Source organism: Onychomys torridus, chromosome 5 (genome assembly GCF_903995425.1).
Source record: "Onychomys torridus chromosome 5, mOncTor1.1, whole genome shotgun sequence".
Lineage (NCBI taxonomy): Eukaryota > Metazoa > Chordata > Mammalia > Rodentia > Cricetidae > Onychomys > Onychomys torridus.
In genome coordinates, this window is record NC_050447.1 from 81,211,010 (window position 1) to 81,225,099 (window position 14,090).

The window sequence follows — 14,090 nt, forward strand, 5'->3', positions numbered from 1 at the left end:
ATTTGATATGCTATAAGCTCATTAAAAAATATAAAATTTTAGAAATGTTTGAAAGGAAGTATCCTGTGTGGGTAAATAATGCTGTTCCAGAAAGCCACAAGCGTTTTTAAGATTTATTTTATTTTTAAGTATGTGTGTGTGGCAGCAGAGAGTGGGAAGGGGGGTGTATTTCACCTGATTCTGGGTGCCCAGGGAGGTCAGAGGCATCAGGCCTTCCAGAGCCAGAGTTATGCATTTGTGAGCTTCCTGATATGAGTGCTTAGAACTGAACTCAGGTACTCTGTAAGAGAAGCAGGTAGGTGCTCTTAACTACTAAGCCATTTCTCCACTTCTAAAACCATAGATCATTAAACAAAAAAAAACTAGTGTCAGGGGTTAACTACCTTCCTAGGATTTGTTGGTCAGGGAGGCTCCCAGAGGTCAAAATAATACAAGCAATTGCCACTGCTCTTGGTTGTCCAGCAAATCTTGATGGTAAGACCCTATTGCTGAAGATGCCATGTGTCTTAGCCTCAGGACAAAAAGAAATCAAGCTAGAACTTGGCTAGAAGCTCCCTAGCTGCTGACTGATTGTCATAGTACCAGAAGCAGCATCATACAGGCTGCTGGGCAGGGTGGTCACCATGGTCCTCTCAGCTGTGGACCCTGTGTGCAAAAATAATAACTGCCTGGCCAGGCAGGAGGAGTTGACTGGTACAATAATGGCAAGTCTGCTGTGGGCTAACCAGCTGCCTTATCTACTTTTCTATTGCTGTTAAGAGACACCATAACCAAGGCAACTTATAAAAGAAAGCACTCATTTGGGGGCTCACTTTACAGTTTCAGAGGGTGAGTCTATGGCCATCGTGGCAGGGAACATGGCAGCAGGCAGGCATAAAACTGGAATAGTAGCTGAGAGCTTGCATGTTGAGACAACAACCACAAGGCTGGGGTGGTGGGGTAGGAGAGAGAGAGAGAGAGAGAGAGAGAGAGAGAGAGAGAGAGAGAGAGAGATTGAGAGAGAGAGAGAGAGAGAGAGAGAGAGAGAGAGAGAGCATGCTAATTAGAGTGGTAAGTAGCTTTGCTACTAATCCTTCCTAAACAGTTCTACCAACTGGGAACCAAGAATTCAAATATGTGAACCTATGAGGGCTGTTCTCATTAAAACCACCACAGAACTGCTTTCTGACTGGATTTGATGCCTGCTCCACAGGACAGAATTATGTCTGCTGCCATAAACCTGAGCAAAAACCTTATGACTGGAAAGGTGGTGATTGGTCCTTCTGTGATGGTTTTGCCAAATGGCCAGGATATGCCCATCACATTGCCTTCAACATAGCCATATTTATGCCCATAAATTAATGTTGCTATCAGCTTTGGTCAGATATTTTTCTTTATGCAGTGGTCAGCAGTGACTCTGAAACTCTCAAGTCAAAATACCAAGAATAAATGGCCGTTGAGTGCCCAGCCATAAGTGAGGCATCTCTGTCACCCTTACCAAGACGCGGGGTCTAGTGGAGTGAGGAATAGAAAGAATGTGAGAGCTGGAAGAGATCGTGGGCATCAGGAGGAACACTGACCTCCAGGCATTTCACAGCTGGTGCCCTCCCGAACCCCCAGCAGCTGTGATTAACTGCACTACATCTGCACAAAATTGTGCCTATCAATACCTTATAATAGACGTGGGAGGGGCCCCTGGGACCCACTCTTCCATAGGGACTGACACACAGTGTTTGATGAGAAGGGAAATTTCTTCAGTGATGTAGCTGCTGGTAGAGTACCCGTGCCCCTAAAAACACACTGATGAAACTCATTGGGTCATACACACACACACACACACACACACAAACACACACACACACACAAAAGTAGAAAGGGGTCTATTTAGGAAGAGAAGGAATTATCAGGAGTGGGAGGGGAACTTTAGAGGGTAATAGAGGGCAGATATGTTCAAAATACAGTAAAAAGGACATGTATAAAAATATCATAATGAGCACTACTATTATGTGTAATACATATATGCTAATGAAAGGATTCAAAAATCTTACTCCTTTAGACCTGACCTGCATATTAAAGTATGTGTGGAAAATAACAATATTTGTTTAAAAATAATCTATTGAAAGAAAGTAAAGATAGATACATTTAAATTTTAAAGGATAAGTCATATTGATCACCATGAAAGCCAAATAGTAAGTACATAGAAATCATTGTGTTCTTACATAACATCATTTTTCTGCATATATGAGTGTGTCTGTATGAAAACAGAAGCACATATATATCCATTCTCAAGTAAATATTGTTGGCTGAAATACAGCTGTCCTTCAACATCTGCAGGGGTTGGAATCCCAAATCCAACAATACTCAAGTCCTTCATATTTTCATGTAACATATACACATCCTCCCGCGTTTTTGTTATCTCTCAGTCACTTATATGTCATTTGATTACAGCCACCTGTCAGTCAGCAATGGAGATAAGTTCTAAGCGATGCATGTTTAGGCTTTTTCACTGTCATGAGCTCATAGAGAATACCCACACAAACTAAGATGGCTGCCCCACCACCAAGCACTGAGATATTAGGACCATAGTGGCTAATACAGTCTGTCCTTGACAAAATAATCATGAGTTGTTGAACAGTGCATGGCTGTATTTGTTCTAAGGGAATGTTACCAAGAATAGGTGCTGACATGTTCAGTGCAGAATTTTTTCAAATATTTTTGCCTAGTGACAAGAATGGATTCACAGGTCTGGCTTTAGTACATACTGACCCTCCACCCTCACCATGCTATTGCTGCTGAAATTGACACTGGTCTTACAGTGTTTAGAATCTTTGGACATGACCTTGGGTGAATCTTTCACTTTACATTTAACACGTTTCATTCCCCTTACCACACTACTCACTACCAAGCAGTCCTTGAAGGGTATTTTTAATCTCTCCATTTCCCAAAGCAGCCTTGCCAAATAAAGGTGCCCAAAGCTGTTGTTATTTCACAGATATCTTTATGAAGCAGGGGACTATTCAATAAGTACATTTTATCACAGGCACTTTAAAATGCAATTGCATTTTAGTGTGTTTTTAAGTGGAGGTAAAAGCCTACTTCCCTCTAACACAACAGTGTGGCATCTGTGTAGCTGCCTCATTGCTGCTATCAAATATGTAACAACAAAATTCAGAAGGAGGGAAAATACTATTTTGACTTCTTATTTCAGAAACTTTAGTCTGTTTCTTCACTCTGTACAAAAGTGTTATCTTACTATAAATCAATCAAGGAATTGATCCATTCATCTCTGGAAACATCATCACAGACAGTCTCCTTGGTATTTCTCAACCCAAACAAGTCAACAATCAAAAGTAGCTATCAAGAGCAGCTTGAGGCTTTCTCTCTTTCCAACAAGAAATCCTATGGCAAGGTGATGCTCAGCACAGTGCCACTTTGTTCGGGAACACAAGTTCAGGTTTTGCTCTATGGCAGGTCCCACGATTTAGCTCAACCTCGGACATCAAATTAGATGACAGCCAGACCTGGAATTTCAGGGTGAGCAGAACCTTCCTCTCCACGTAGTTCTTTTCATGGATGCCTGATCAATAAAAGAGGAAAGAATAAAAATGCAATAGTTGTCCCAATAAGCTTTCAGAGACTACTAATGTCTGGGTATCTTCCTGTTCCAGATGGGTGAATCAAATGAAGACATAGACCAGATGTTCAGCACTTTGCTGGGGGAAATGGATCTCTTGACCCAGGTAAAAACTCTCTTCTTAACCTGTAAGCTATTGGGGGTGGGGCAGGGAGTGCAGAATTTGATACAAAAGTGCTGCCTTAAGAAAAATGTCAGAAATTGACATCACATGGCCCTGATGTATCTGTGACAGTGTTGGGAGAAACTAGTCAAGCTTTTTATTGGTTCTGCACCCTCAGTCCACATGGTTTCATACAACGGTCACACATGCTATGTCAATGTCTGTGCCTATCATTCCCATGTCTCCTTCAACAACCATCTCTGAGCAACTAGCAATTATCTTCATAGAGACTAAGTGAGAAGATGGCTCTGAGTAAGATGGTTTTGTGTCATCTTTTAAGGAAATACTGTATTTCAAAGGACTATTAATGACATTCTGAATGAACTGTAAGAACTCAGTCCCCTCTAAGAAGCATGAAAGCCACTCAGCCACAAGCTACATATCTGACTAGATTGACCCCACTGTGTGTGATTAAAAGGGATGGATAAACCTTGGTTTCCCCAGTTTCCTAAAACAACCAAAAACTAAAGTGGACTGAAATGCAATAATGTGATTGTAATACTGAAAAAAATATCAAGCTTACAGGAAAGTTGAAACAATAGTATGAAGAATCCCAATTTACATTTCTCCCAAATTTCTGAATGAGTGGCATGTTGTTTTGTTTGTGTTCTCCACCCCTCCCTCACATATCCTGATAAAGGTGGCCTTCTAAATAACTACAAAGACATGTCAGTAAATGGTGTTGGGATGACACACCTGCTAAGAGCTGGAGCTCTAACCCATGCTTTATAATTTGATGAGAACCATGAATCAAAGATCTAAGCATATGAAAGGAGAGAAACAGAAAAAAAATGCTTATAATCTTAAAATACAAGGCACATCTGAGCAAGACAAACACACAGAAGACAGAAAACATAAAAATGAAATACTTTAAAATGTAAAACATTTTAATTTCTGCATGACAAGAAGATAAATAATGAGATTATATTGCCAAAAAAAATCAACAAAAGCAAAACCTACGGGCAGGGCATCCAGCTCAACTGTAAAGCAGTAGCTAGCAGAGAAAGGCCCTGGGGTGGGGAGCTTATTTATCAGTCACTATTGGAACTGTCAGAGCATTAACTCTCTTAGAGTAGACAATTACATAATAAATAATTAATTTAAAGATTTTTGCAGAATTTCCTTCCCATATAACTGGACATTTCTTTCTTTGATGTCACTATGAAAGCTATTATAAAATTATGTATTGTATGTTTCTTCATCCTGACAGCAAGTCTCTCTATTGCTTAGAAAAATAAGCCAATTTTGCCAGACGGTGAAATGCCCTCCTTTAATCCCAGCACTTGGGAGGCAGAGGCAAGTGGATCTCTGAGTTTGAAGCCAGCCTGGTCTACAAAGACAGTTCCAAGAAAGACAAGACAAGCAGGGCTACACAGAGAAACCCTAACTTGAAACACCACCACCACCACCCCAAAAAAGAAAGAAGTGGGATAAAAGGAAAGAAAAAAGAAAATTTAACTATTTTGTTCTCATTATTCTCAACTAACACAGTCTGTTTCCAAACATTTTTTATAGTTTTTAAGCTGAAATTTTCTATAATAGAAAAAATTTAAGACATGATAAAACATTTAAGTAAGAACATGATCTTTAAGAGCGTATTTGGAGAGAGAAAAATGTATAAACAATGAGTGTTTGGGGCTTCAGCAATGTTGGTTCTGTGAATCACTCACAGAAACTATGGGATCTGTTTTCACAGAGTTTAGGAGTGGACACTCTTCCTCCTCCCGACACCAAGCCACCCCGAGAAGAGTTTAACTACAGTGTGGGATTTAAGGATTTAAATGGTAAGCACAGAAACTTGTTTTCTTAAGCAATGTGAAACTATAATGATGACTGAAGTCTCCATGGAACTAAACTCTGACCATGAAACTAAGGAAATGTGGACATCGTGGTAAATAGTGTGTAAACCCTGGACTGTGCGCAGTATTTTACTATGTCTACGTTGAATTAAGAAAGTCCATTAGATATTTTCATCTATAATGAAAGGGAAGACCATCTTCCATTTATGAATAGCCTCAGGATAATCTCATCTTTTGAAAAAAGAAAGAAAAGTTTCTTCTTATTACTAAGGAGTCAAGAAAATATCAGTAAAAAAGTCTCTTCAAGGGTAACAGCTAAGTACTTAATAACAATTGATAATATATAAATGGGAGCTGATTCAAAATGTTTGTTTATAAATATAGTATTTTAATTTACATATATATTTGTATATAATTTACTGCTTGAAAATTTTATAGCAAGATGCTCTTTTCTATTTATTGCAGAGAAAACTGTTAGATCTGATGTTGTTGAAATGATAATAAAACTTAGTAAGAATTCACTGGAGCTCTTGGAGTCAGACATGCTATGCCATTGCACCATAAGGGCGGCTTCACTGGAACTCTTAAGAAAGAATAGCCAAAGACTTTCAGTGGCCACCAGAGTGTAAAAACCAAGGTAGCAAAGAAGCCTCATACACAACCCAAGCTCATGGAAGTAGCAAAGAAGCCCTGTACACAACCCAAACTCTTGAGTAGCAAAGAAGCCCTGTACTGGAACCCGAAGTCCCGGTTTCTGTTTCCATTTCTCACTTAGCTTCACTGCTTCTGTCCTTCGAAGTGTTTTCTTGAGGAGCCTGTAGGCACCGATGATGGTTTGGGTCAATTATCCTGCACCTCTTTTTACCTCACCTTTTACTTCATGCCTCTATTCACCACAAAAACTTTATTCCAGACATGCCAGAAACTTTATGCCAGTCCACCAAGTAACAGTGTTCAGCAGTTTCCAAAAAGTAGTCCATTTTTGTGGATTATGGCAGCCATGCTTATCAAATCCTTGTACACATAGGCTCCAGTGGGTGTTTTATTTGGGATTTTCTACATTTATTCATTTTGTTGACAGGGTCTCACTATGTAGCTCCAGCTGGCCTGGAACTTTCTATGTAAACCATGGTGGCCTTGAACTCTCAGAGATCTGCCTGCTTCTGCTGCTGGAAGCTCTACAAATGAGCATTTTATCAACAGTTCCATTAGAACTCAAGTTTAGTCAGTGTTTCCATTGTTATAGTCAAACTCAGTTTTCTAAACACTTAGTTCCTAGTATGAAAAACGTACCAAGGATGACATAGTCAAGGAAACCCGTAAGTCTCTAAGCACAGTCATGATAGGGTGTGGCACCAAGGAGACAAGATGCTCATGTATGGACTGACTTTGGGAGAGGACAACGCCACCAGATTCCTGATGTGTATAATTTTAAATTTGTTGAAAATACGTTTTTATTGCCCTCATTCAAAGTGTTGTTAAAATGAGGGGAAAATATTTTGCCCAAAGTCATTCAGAGAATGGCAGACTTCAGAATGGAATCCATTTCTCATTCTCTATTCCTCACTATCTAATCCTATATTGATTAATATAGCTTATTTATAGTAATGCATTTAAGCTCTATATATTGATGTATATATTTATATCAATTTTGATTCTTTGACATTAATAAGATATTAATAAATATTCTAATGTAAAATGAAATTTTTTCTTTGGACATTAGTAATACAAGCATTATGGGGATTTTAATCACTAAAGTGTTTATAATTATATATTATATAGTCATAACAATTTATAATAATATATTAAAAGATTTTACATTAACAGTTGTGACTGACCATGTTAGGAAATTATGAATGGGCCTTGATTGTTCAGCCACTTCTCTGAAAACATTTTAAAATAACATTTTTATGCAAAAATGGTTTACAAAGAAAAAAAACTTCATGCATTTGATGATGAAACCTTGGAATGAGTCTATGCTAGAGCTGTTATTCTGATGTACTGGACTACACAGCACTGATGATGTCTGGCAATCGTCAGTGCTTTCTGCTTTTTACTCAAGAGGCTCATTTGCTGACACTCCCATTTCCTCATTCTGGGCCATCCTGCACAGGGACCATGCCTTCTTCACCGAATCATCATGTGGTGACTGCCTGGTGCCCAGTGCACTCTGCTGATGCTGTCCACTAACACCACTCCCTCTGTTCCAGGCAATCTCGTCAACTTGCTGAGCATGCATGTGGCCTCTCCAGTAATCTCACACTTGGACAAAGTCCTAATGAACTCTCCTCCTTTCCCATCTCCATAAAAGCCTTGTCCATTCTTTCTCATAAAAGCTCGCCCAGCCTACTGTCTTCATAAAGCCTCCATTACGTAGTCACATTGTTTTACTCTTTAACACCTTCGCTGCCTCGGTACTGCACTTCAGAATGTGGGTTCCCTGAGGTCAGGTGGAGGGCTTACAGCTGTTTATCTGCACTCCCTAAAAGTAGATGAAACAGCTGATCACCAGTGTTCTCCCTTCCAAATGCTTGGGGAGAATCCCACTTCCATCCATTTCCACTCTCCTCCTCCTCTGCTGTTCCAAAGCCTGAAGCTCTTGCACCAGAATATTCAAGAGTTCTCCATGTAGGCATCCATAGAGCTCATGGGCTCTAAGATGACTTTATGGCTGGAGTGTGAGACACCCCCCTGTATAGCGCAAGGTTTCCCTCTTATTCCTGTTAAAAATCTACTCACATTAAGTACTGTATGTAATTATTTCAGGAGTTCCAATATGTGGGTGTGTGCTACTGGATCAAAATATTTTCAACCTTTCTTATTGTATCATAACAAGTTAAATAATAATGATTCCCACCTAAGTACATATTGTACTTAAAAAATAACTGTTTTCTGTTTTATCCAGATGCAAATAATTAGGTTTTACTTTTCTTAACCCCATTAATGCTATTTTTCCTCCTAGAGTCCTTAAATGCACTGGAGGACCAAGATTTAGATGCTCTCATGGCAGACTTGGTAGCAGATATAAGTGAAGCCGAGCAGAGAACCATCCAGGCTCAGAAAGAGTCCTCTCAGAATCAGCATCACTCAGCACTTCTGGGGGCGTCAGACGGCCGGGGTGCAGCCTCACTTGGTTATGGAGCAAGTGCTCCTGCAGCTGGTATTAGCCACTATGAGGATGCTCTACCACCTCCACCGGCAGAACCCATGTTAGACCTCCCACCGCCCCCACCTCCCCCTGAACCTCTCTCTAAAGTAAGTATTGCAATGAGTCTTTCTCTGAATCGCCAGCTCCCAAATAATATCACAGAGATTTATTATTAATTATGAAAGCTGAGCCTTAGCTTAGGCTTGTTTTCAACTAGCTCTTATAAATTAATCCATTGATATTAATCTATGTTCTGCCACATGGTGTAAGCTCATCGCCATATTGCCCATCCTGCTTCCTCTGTATCTGGCTGACAACTCTGCCTTTCTTCTTCCCAGAGTTCTCTCTCTGCCCAGAAGTCCCTCCTCTACCTCCTGCCTGGCTATTGGCCATTCAGCTTTTTATTACACCAATCACAGCAATACATCTTCACACAATGTACAAATATCCCACAACAAAGTATGTAGGACCCAAGATGGCAGAACCGTTGCCATTTACTTACTGCCCATCACCTTGGACTTTCTTTGAAGTAATAATTACATTCATAAGTTTGCATGCCTAGACTCTGAAGTTCCATGAAAAAAGAAAGTGTGTGTTTCTTGCAAATCCAGAGAGCCTTCCATGAGCAATGTTGTCTTAATCTGTTTTCTATTGTTATTACTGAATACCACGGATGGGAACTGTAGGAAAAAATAAAGGTTTATTTAGCATTGGAGGTTGGGGAGTATTATAGTGTGGTTCTGGAACCTTCTCAGTAACTAGTGAGGGTTTTCTGCTCATGACCCACTTGCTTTGTAAAGATACCACTTTGTCTCACCTTTTAATCCTTTTCAATGGAAATTATACTTCAACATCAGTTTTGGTGAGGACATTTAAACTGTAGCAGGTGTGTGCGAAGAACACATTAGGACCAAATATAATATTTATCATAGTTTGACTAAAAGTAATATTTTCATGTGCATATTCCTTAATAATACTCAAACTTTGGAGGACATGTTTTATTAATTTTTCATGAAGTAAGAAACTGATTTATATGTTTCATTGGCCCTGTTCCTAGCCCAGAATATAGAAAATAACAGGTTTTAAGTTGAGCTAAATTGGATTGTTACCTCTGGTAATCCTGTTCAGTAGGACAAAAACTATGTGTCCTTGGAATGTCTTCACTGGGGAGGGTATTGTAAAGATAGGTAATGAATGCTTGATATTTATAAATTTCTGAATTTTATAAAATAACTGCAAAGGTAACATCGTCCTTATTTGGCATATTAATTACAATGTGCCCCCCACACACAAAAAGGGTAAAGACAACACTTTGAAGAATTTCTCTTATGTGGGCTCCTTAAAAATATTTCCAAGTGAGAAGCCAGTTCAGTGTGCTCTGGCTTCCATACTGGTTGTGCTGAATGATGGAGGTCAGTATGATTTGTAGGACCCTGGTGGCCCTCAGAATTCCTACAATCTCAAATATAAATCAAATGTTAAACCACACTCTATCACATTCATTGCCTCACCATGTTTGCTCTGGAAAAATTATTTTTAGCCTGGTGACTAAGACAGAGCAGACACTCCTAGCATAGCGGTCCCCAAGGTTTCAGGGGAGTCATGAATTCCTTGAGAGTAAATAAAAAGTTGAATGAACAGGCAGAAGCTTACAAAGTTCTTCCCTTTCACCTGTTCTTAAAGCATCTTGGCACTCAAAAATATTTCAACAACCAGTGGTATAAGAAGAGATAATTCTACTTTCAAACAATAGGATGATTTCATTTCCAAATCATTATAAATAAATAAGCCTTAATAATCCTATTCTCAGGATTTTACCTTATCAAAGGAATTTGAGCTCATAAGAATACTTCACAATCCTTTTCTATTGTTCATGTGTGTTCATCAGTGAAGTGTTTTGTTTGTTTTGATTTACTTTGGACAGTTTGTGATTTGTAAGGTTAAGTTTTGGCTTTAGTATTAAAAAGTAGGATGTTAAGGACCTTTTTAAGTTTCTAATAAAAGCTATGAATCCCCCTCTAAATAGATATCATGATCCAAGAGGATGTGTATGATTTTATGAGGTTCTCGACTCCCTTAGGATGAATGCTTTAATGGATTCTGTGAGTTGGTCCCAGTATCAGTGCATTTTCTGTTGCTGTGATAAAATTCTACAACCAAGCTGGGTGGTGGTGGTGCACGCCTTTAATCCCAGCACTCGGGAGGCAGAGGCAGGCAGATCTCTGTGAGTTCGAGGCCAGCCTGGGCTACCAAGGGAGTTCTAGGAAAGGTGCAAAGCTATACAGAGAAACCCTGTCTCAAAAAAAAAAAAAAAATACAACCAAAGCAACTTAAGAAAGAAAGAGTTTGCTTTAGCTTATAGGAAAACTCCATCATATCAGGGGAGACACAGCAGCAGGCTGCCAGAGCAGGAAGCTAACTGTTCACATTTCTATTCACAGGATAAATGCAAAAAGCAAACAGGAAGTGGGATGAGGCTCACTCAAAGCCCACTCACACTGATGTATTTCCTCCAGCAAGGTTCCACATCCTGATAGTTCCAAACAGCACCACCAGCTAGGGACCCAGAGTTCAAGTCCATGAGTTTATAGGGGATATTGATCATTCAGACTATCACAGTCCTCTGTTTTGTGAGCTGAGCACAGAATAGCATGCTCTAAGCATATGATACAGTTGTTGAGGTCATAATGTTATCTTTTAGGATGAAATTCCCAAGGCTATAAACAAGAGTTTCTTTCTGTACCTTTGAGTTGACTATTTCAGTTATAGGCATTTATTTATTTTCTGAAAATGGAGGATATAAAATTTGATAATTTTGTTACTATAAATTAACTAGGCACTAACACTAACATGCAATTCCCACCCAGTGGTATCTATCAGACTCTGTTGACTGTCTTGCCCCTTTACAGGAAGAAGAAGAAGCCCTAGCAAAGGCCGATAAAATCAAATTAGCACTGGAAAAACTGAAGGAAGCCAAGGTTAAGAAGGTAAGCCAACAATCACTTTTGCATAGCCAGGAGCTACATTAATGATATCACACTATACTTACTGATAAACAGTAAAATAAAATTTCACCTGCCTCTGGGGAGCTCAGTAGTAGGTCACCTGCTTAACATACTCAAGACCTTGGCTTTAACAGTATCATTGAAAACTAAAGTGGCACTTTCCAAATAATTATCCTCTTTAAAGAATTTTCTGGACAAAGTGAAATGACATGATTTTTCTCTGTATAACATAGTTTAGCTAATTTGTGGTTTCTAGGTGGGGAACCTGAATCCATCCATGTCTTGTAAAGGCTTTCTACTGGATAGTGTGATGACAAAGAGCTCTCTGTGGTGTAACAGAGCAAGAGTGCCTAACAGGGCAGACATTTCCTTAGCTCACACATGGCTTTTTGTTGCTTCACACATATTCTTTCCCCTGAACGAGGAGAGTGGAGTACAAATTCTCTTTAACAAGAAAGGAAAAGGTCTTTGGTTTTGCTACCACCTAGGCGAGAGCCTTCTCAGTTCCATTTTGAGAATTTAAAATCTGTCTATCCTGGACTCCCTTCCGTGAGTGATTCTCTCTGGATTCCAGAGCTGTCTGCTTATAGCAGGTGGCACATCCTCTGGGCATGCTTCAACTGGGTCAGACCTCAGCATCCCTTGACCTCACAGTTCCACAATTTCTTTTGTGAATTTTATGTCCCTTGAGCAACCTCTAGACCTGATGCCTGCCTGGCTGTCTCCCCAGGAATCAAATGTTGCTTTTGTTGTTAATCTAGTCTCTAATTTTGCATGATCTGCTCCTAACCCTACTTTCCCAGTTAGCCTATAATTTTTTTGAAAATTTCTGTAGAGCATAGGGTTTGTTTTTTTCTTTCTTTCTTTCTTTCTTTCTTTCTTTCTTTCTTTGTTTAGGAATATAATGTACTATATTGTCATAGAAAAACTCATATCTAACCTGAGTAGGATACTACACTCACTATTAAAATGTTAGTAATAGGGGGCTGGAGAGATGGCTCAGTGGATAAGAGCACTGGCTGCTCATCCAGAGGACCTGGGTTCAATTCCCAGCACCCACATGGCAGCTCACAACTGTCTGTCATTCAAGTTTCAGTGACTCTGACTCCCTCGCAAAGACATGCAGGTCAAACACCAATGCATATAAAAATAAGAATAAAAATAAGTTAGTAATAGTTAATTTGTTTTGTTATTCCTGAAGCGTCTGCCATCTTTCACATATTTAGGTGAATTGTCCTTGACACATAGGGCATAATACTTGACACATGTCCTTAATATTTTATATTTCTGTGGCACCTGCTACAGCTCTTGAATGAAGGAGTTATATACATGGTGATTAATTCAGTAAATATCTCTTGACCATCCCTGGATCCAGACTTTCAAGACTCATATCTGCATATCTGAAGATATTTTCCAGATAGCACTCCCTCCCTCTGTGCGTGTGTCTGTCTGTATAGCCTTGGGAATTTCATCCTAAAAGATGACATTATGACCTCAACAACTGTACCTATTCCTTGCAAATGCCAATCAACTTTTTTGTTACTCTTTTATTTTCTGCATGGATGTGTCAGCTTTTCCTTACTGTGGCAAACACCGAAGATGATCAACTGGATAGCTACTCTTCTTGTTGCTGTGGTGAATCCCCAGCAATGGCAATCTTAGAAAGGAAGGGCTGGTTTGGACTCTCAGTTTGAGTGTGTGAACCACCATAGCAGGGAAGCAGAGAAGCAAGACAGTCAGGGACTGTAGCATCAGGAGTACAAGGTCACTGGTCACACTGTGTCTGTGTCCGGAAGCAAGAGAGATGAATGCTCAAAGCCTATCGGGGACATTTCACAACCATATGTACCATACCCACTCAGGTGATGAGGGATGAGCTGCTATGCTGATGTCTGGGGTTAGCCTTTCCACTCAAACCTCAGTTCACCTTCTCTACTCTTGTCTCCATAGTCCAAGAGTCTTCAGTGGCTGCCCATCTTTGTACAGTGAAGCCAAGCCCCTCACAGTGGCCTCTTCAGTCTCTGTGTGATCTGGTTGCCATTATCTCCCTAACCTCAGTTCTCTCTCTCTCTTTCTCTCTCTTTCTCTCTCTGTCTCTGTCTCTCTGTCTCTGTCTCTCTCTGCCTCTCTCCGTCTCTCTCTCTCTCTGTGTCTCTCTCTCTGTCTCTCTCTCCCTCACTCCTCCCTCCCTCTGTGTGTGTGTCACTGTCTCTGTCTCTCTCCCTCTCCCTCTCCCTCTCCCTCTCCCTGTCCCTCTCCCTCCCTCTCCCTCTCCCTCTCTCTGCATCTACCTCACTGTCACTACCCGTCCTTGTAATTGCTCCTCAAACAGTCCTCAAGCTCTTGCTGTGGTACCTTTGTA

General features: G+C 40.0%; 1 protein-coding gene across 1 annotated transcript in view; it reads left to right on the forward strand.

Moving 5' to 3' along the window:
• Window positions 1-14,090, forward strand: part of LOC118584040 (amyloid beta precursor protein binding family B member 1 interacting protein) — a 99,264-nt gene that overhangs the window by 42,308 nt on the left and 42,866 nt on the right. Inside the window, exons 2-5 of the mRNA XM_036187968.1 lie at window positions 3,648-3,719; window positions 5,473-5,560; window positions 8,538-8,830; window positions 11,633-11,710. Coding sequence (XP_036043861.1) covers window positions 3,648-3,719; window positions 5,473-5,560; window positions 8,538-8,830; window positions 11,633-11,710 — 531 coding nt within the window. The remainder of the gene's footprint in view (window positions 1-3,647; window positions 3,720-5,472; window positions 5,561-8,537; window positions 8,831-11,632; window positions 11,711-14,090) is intronic.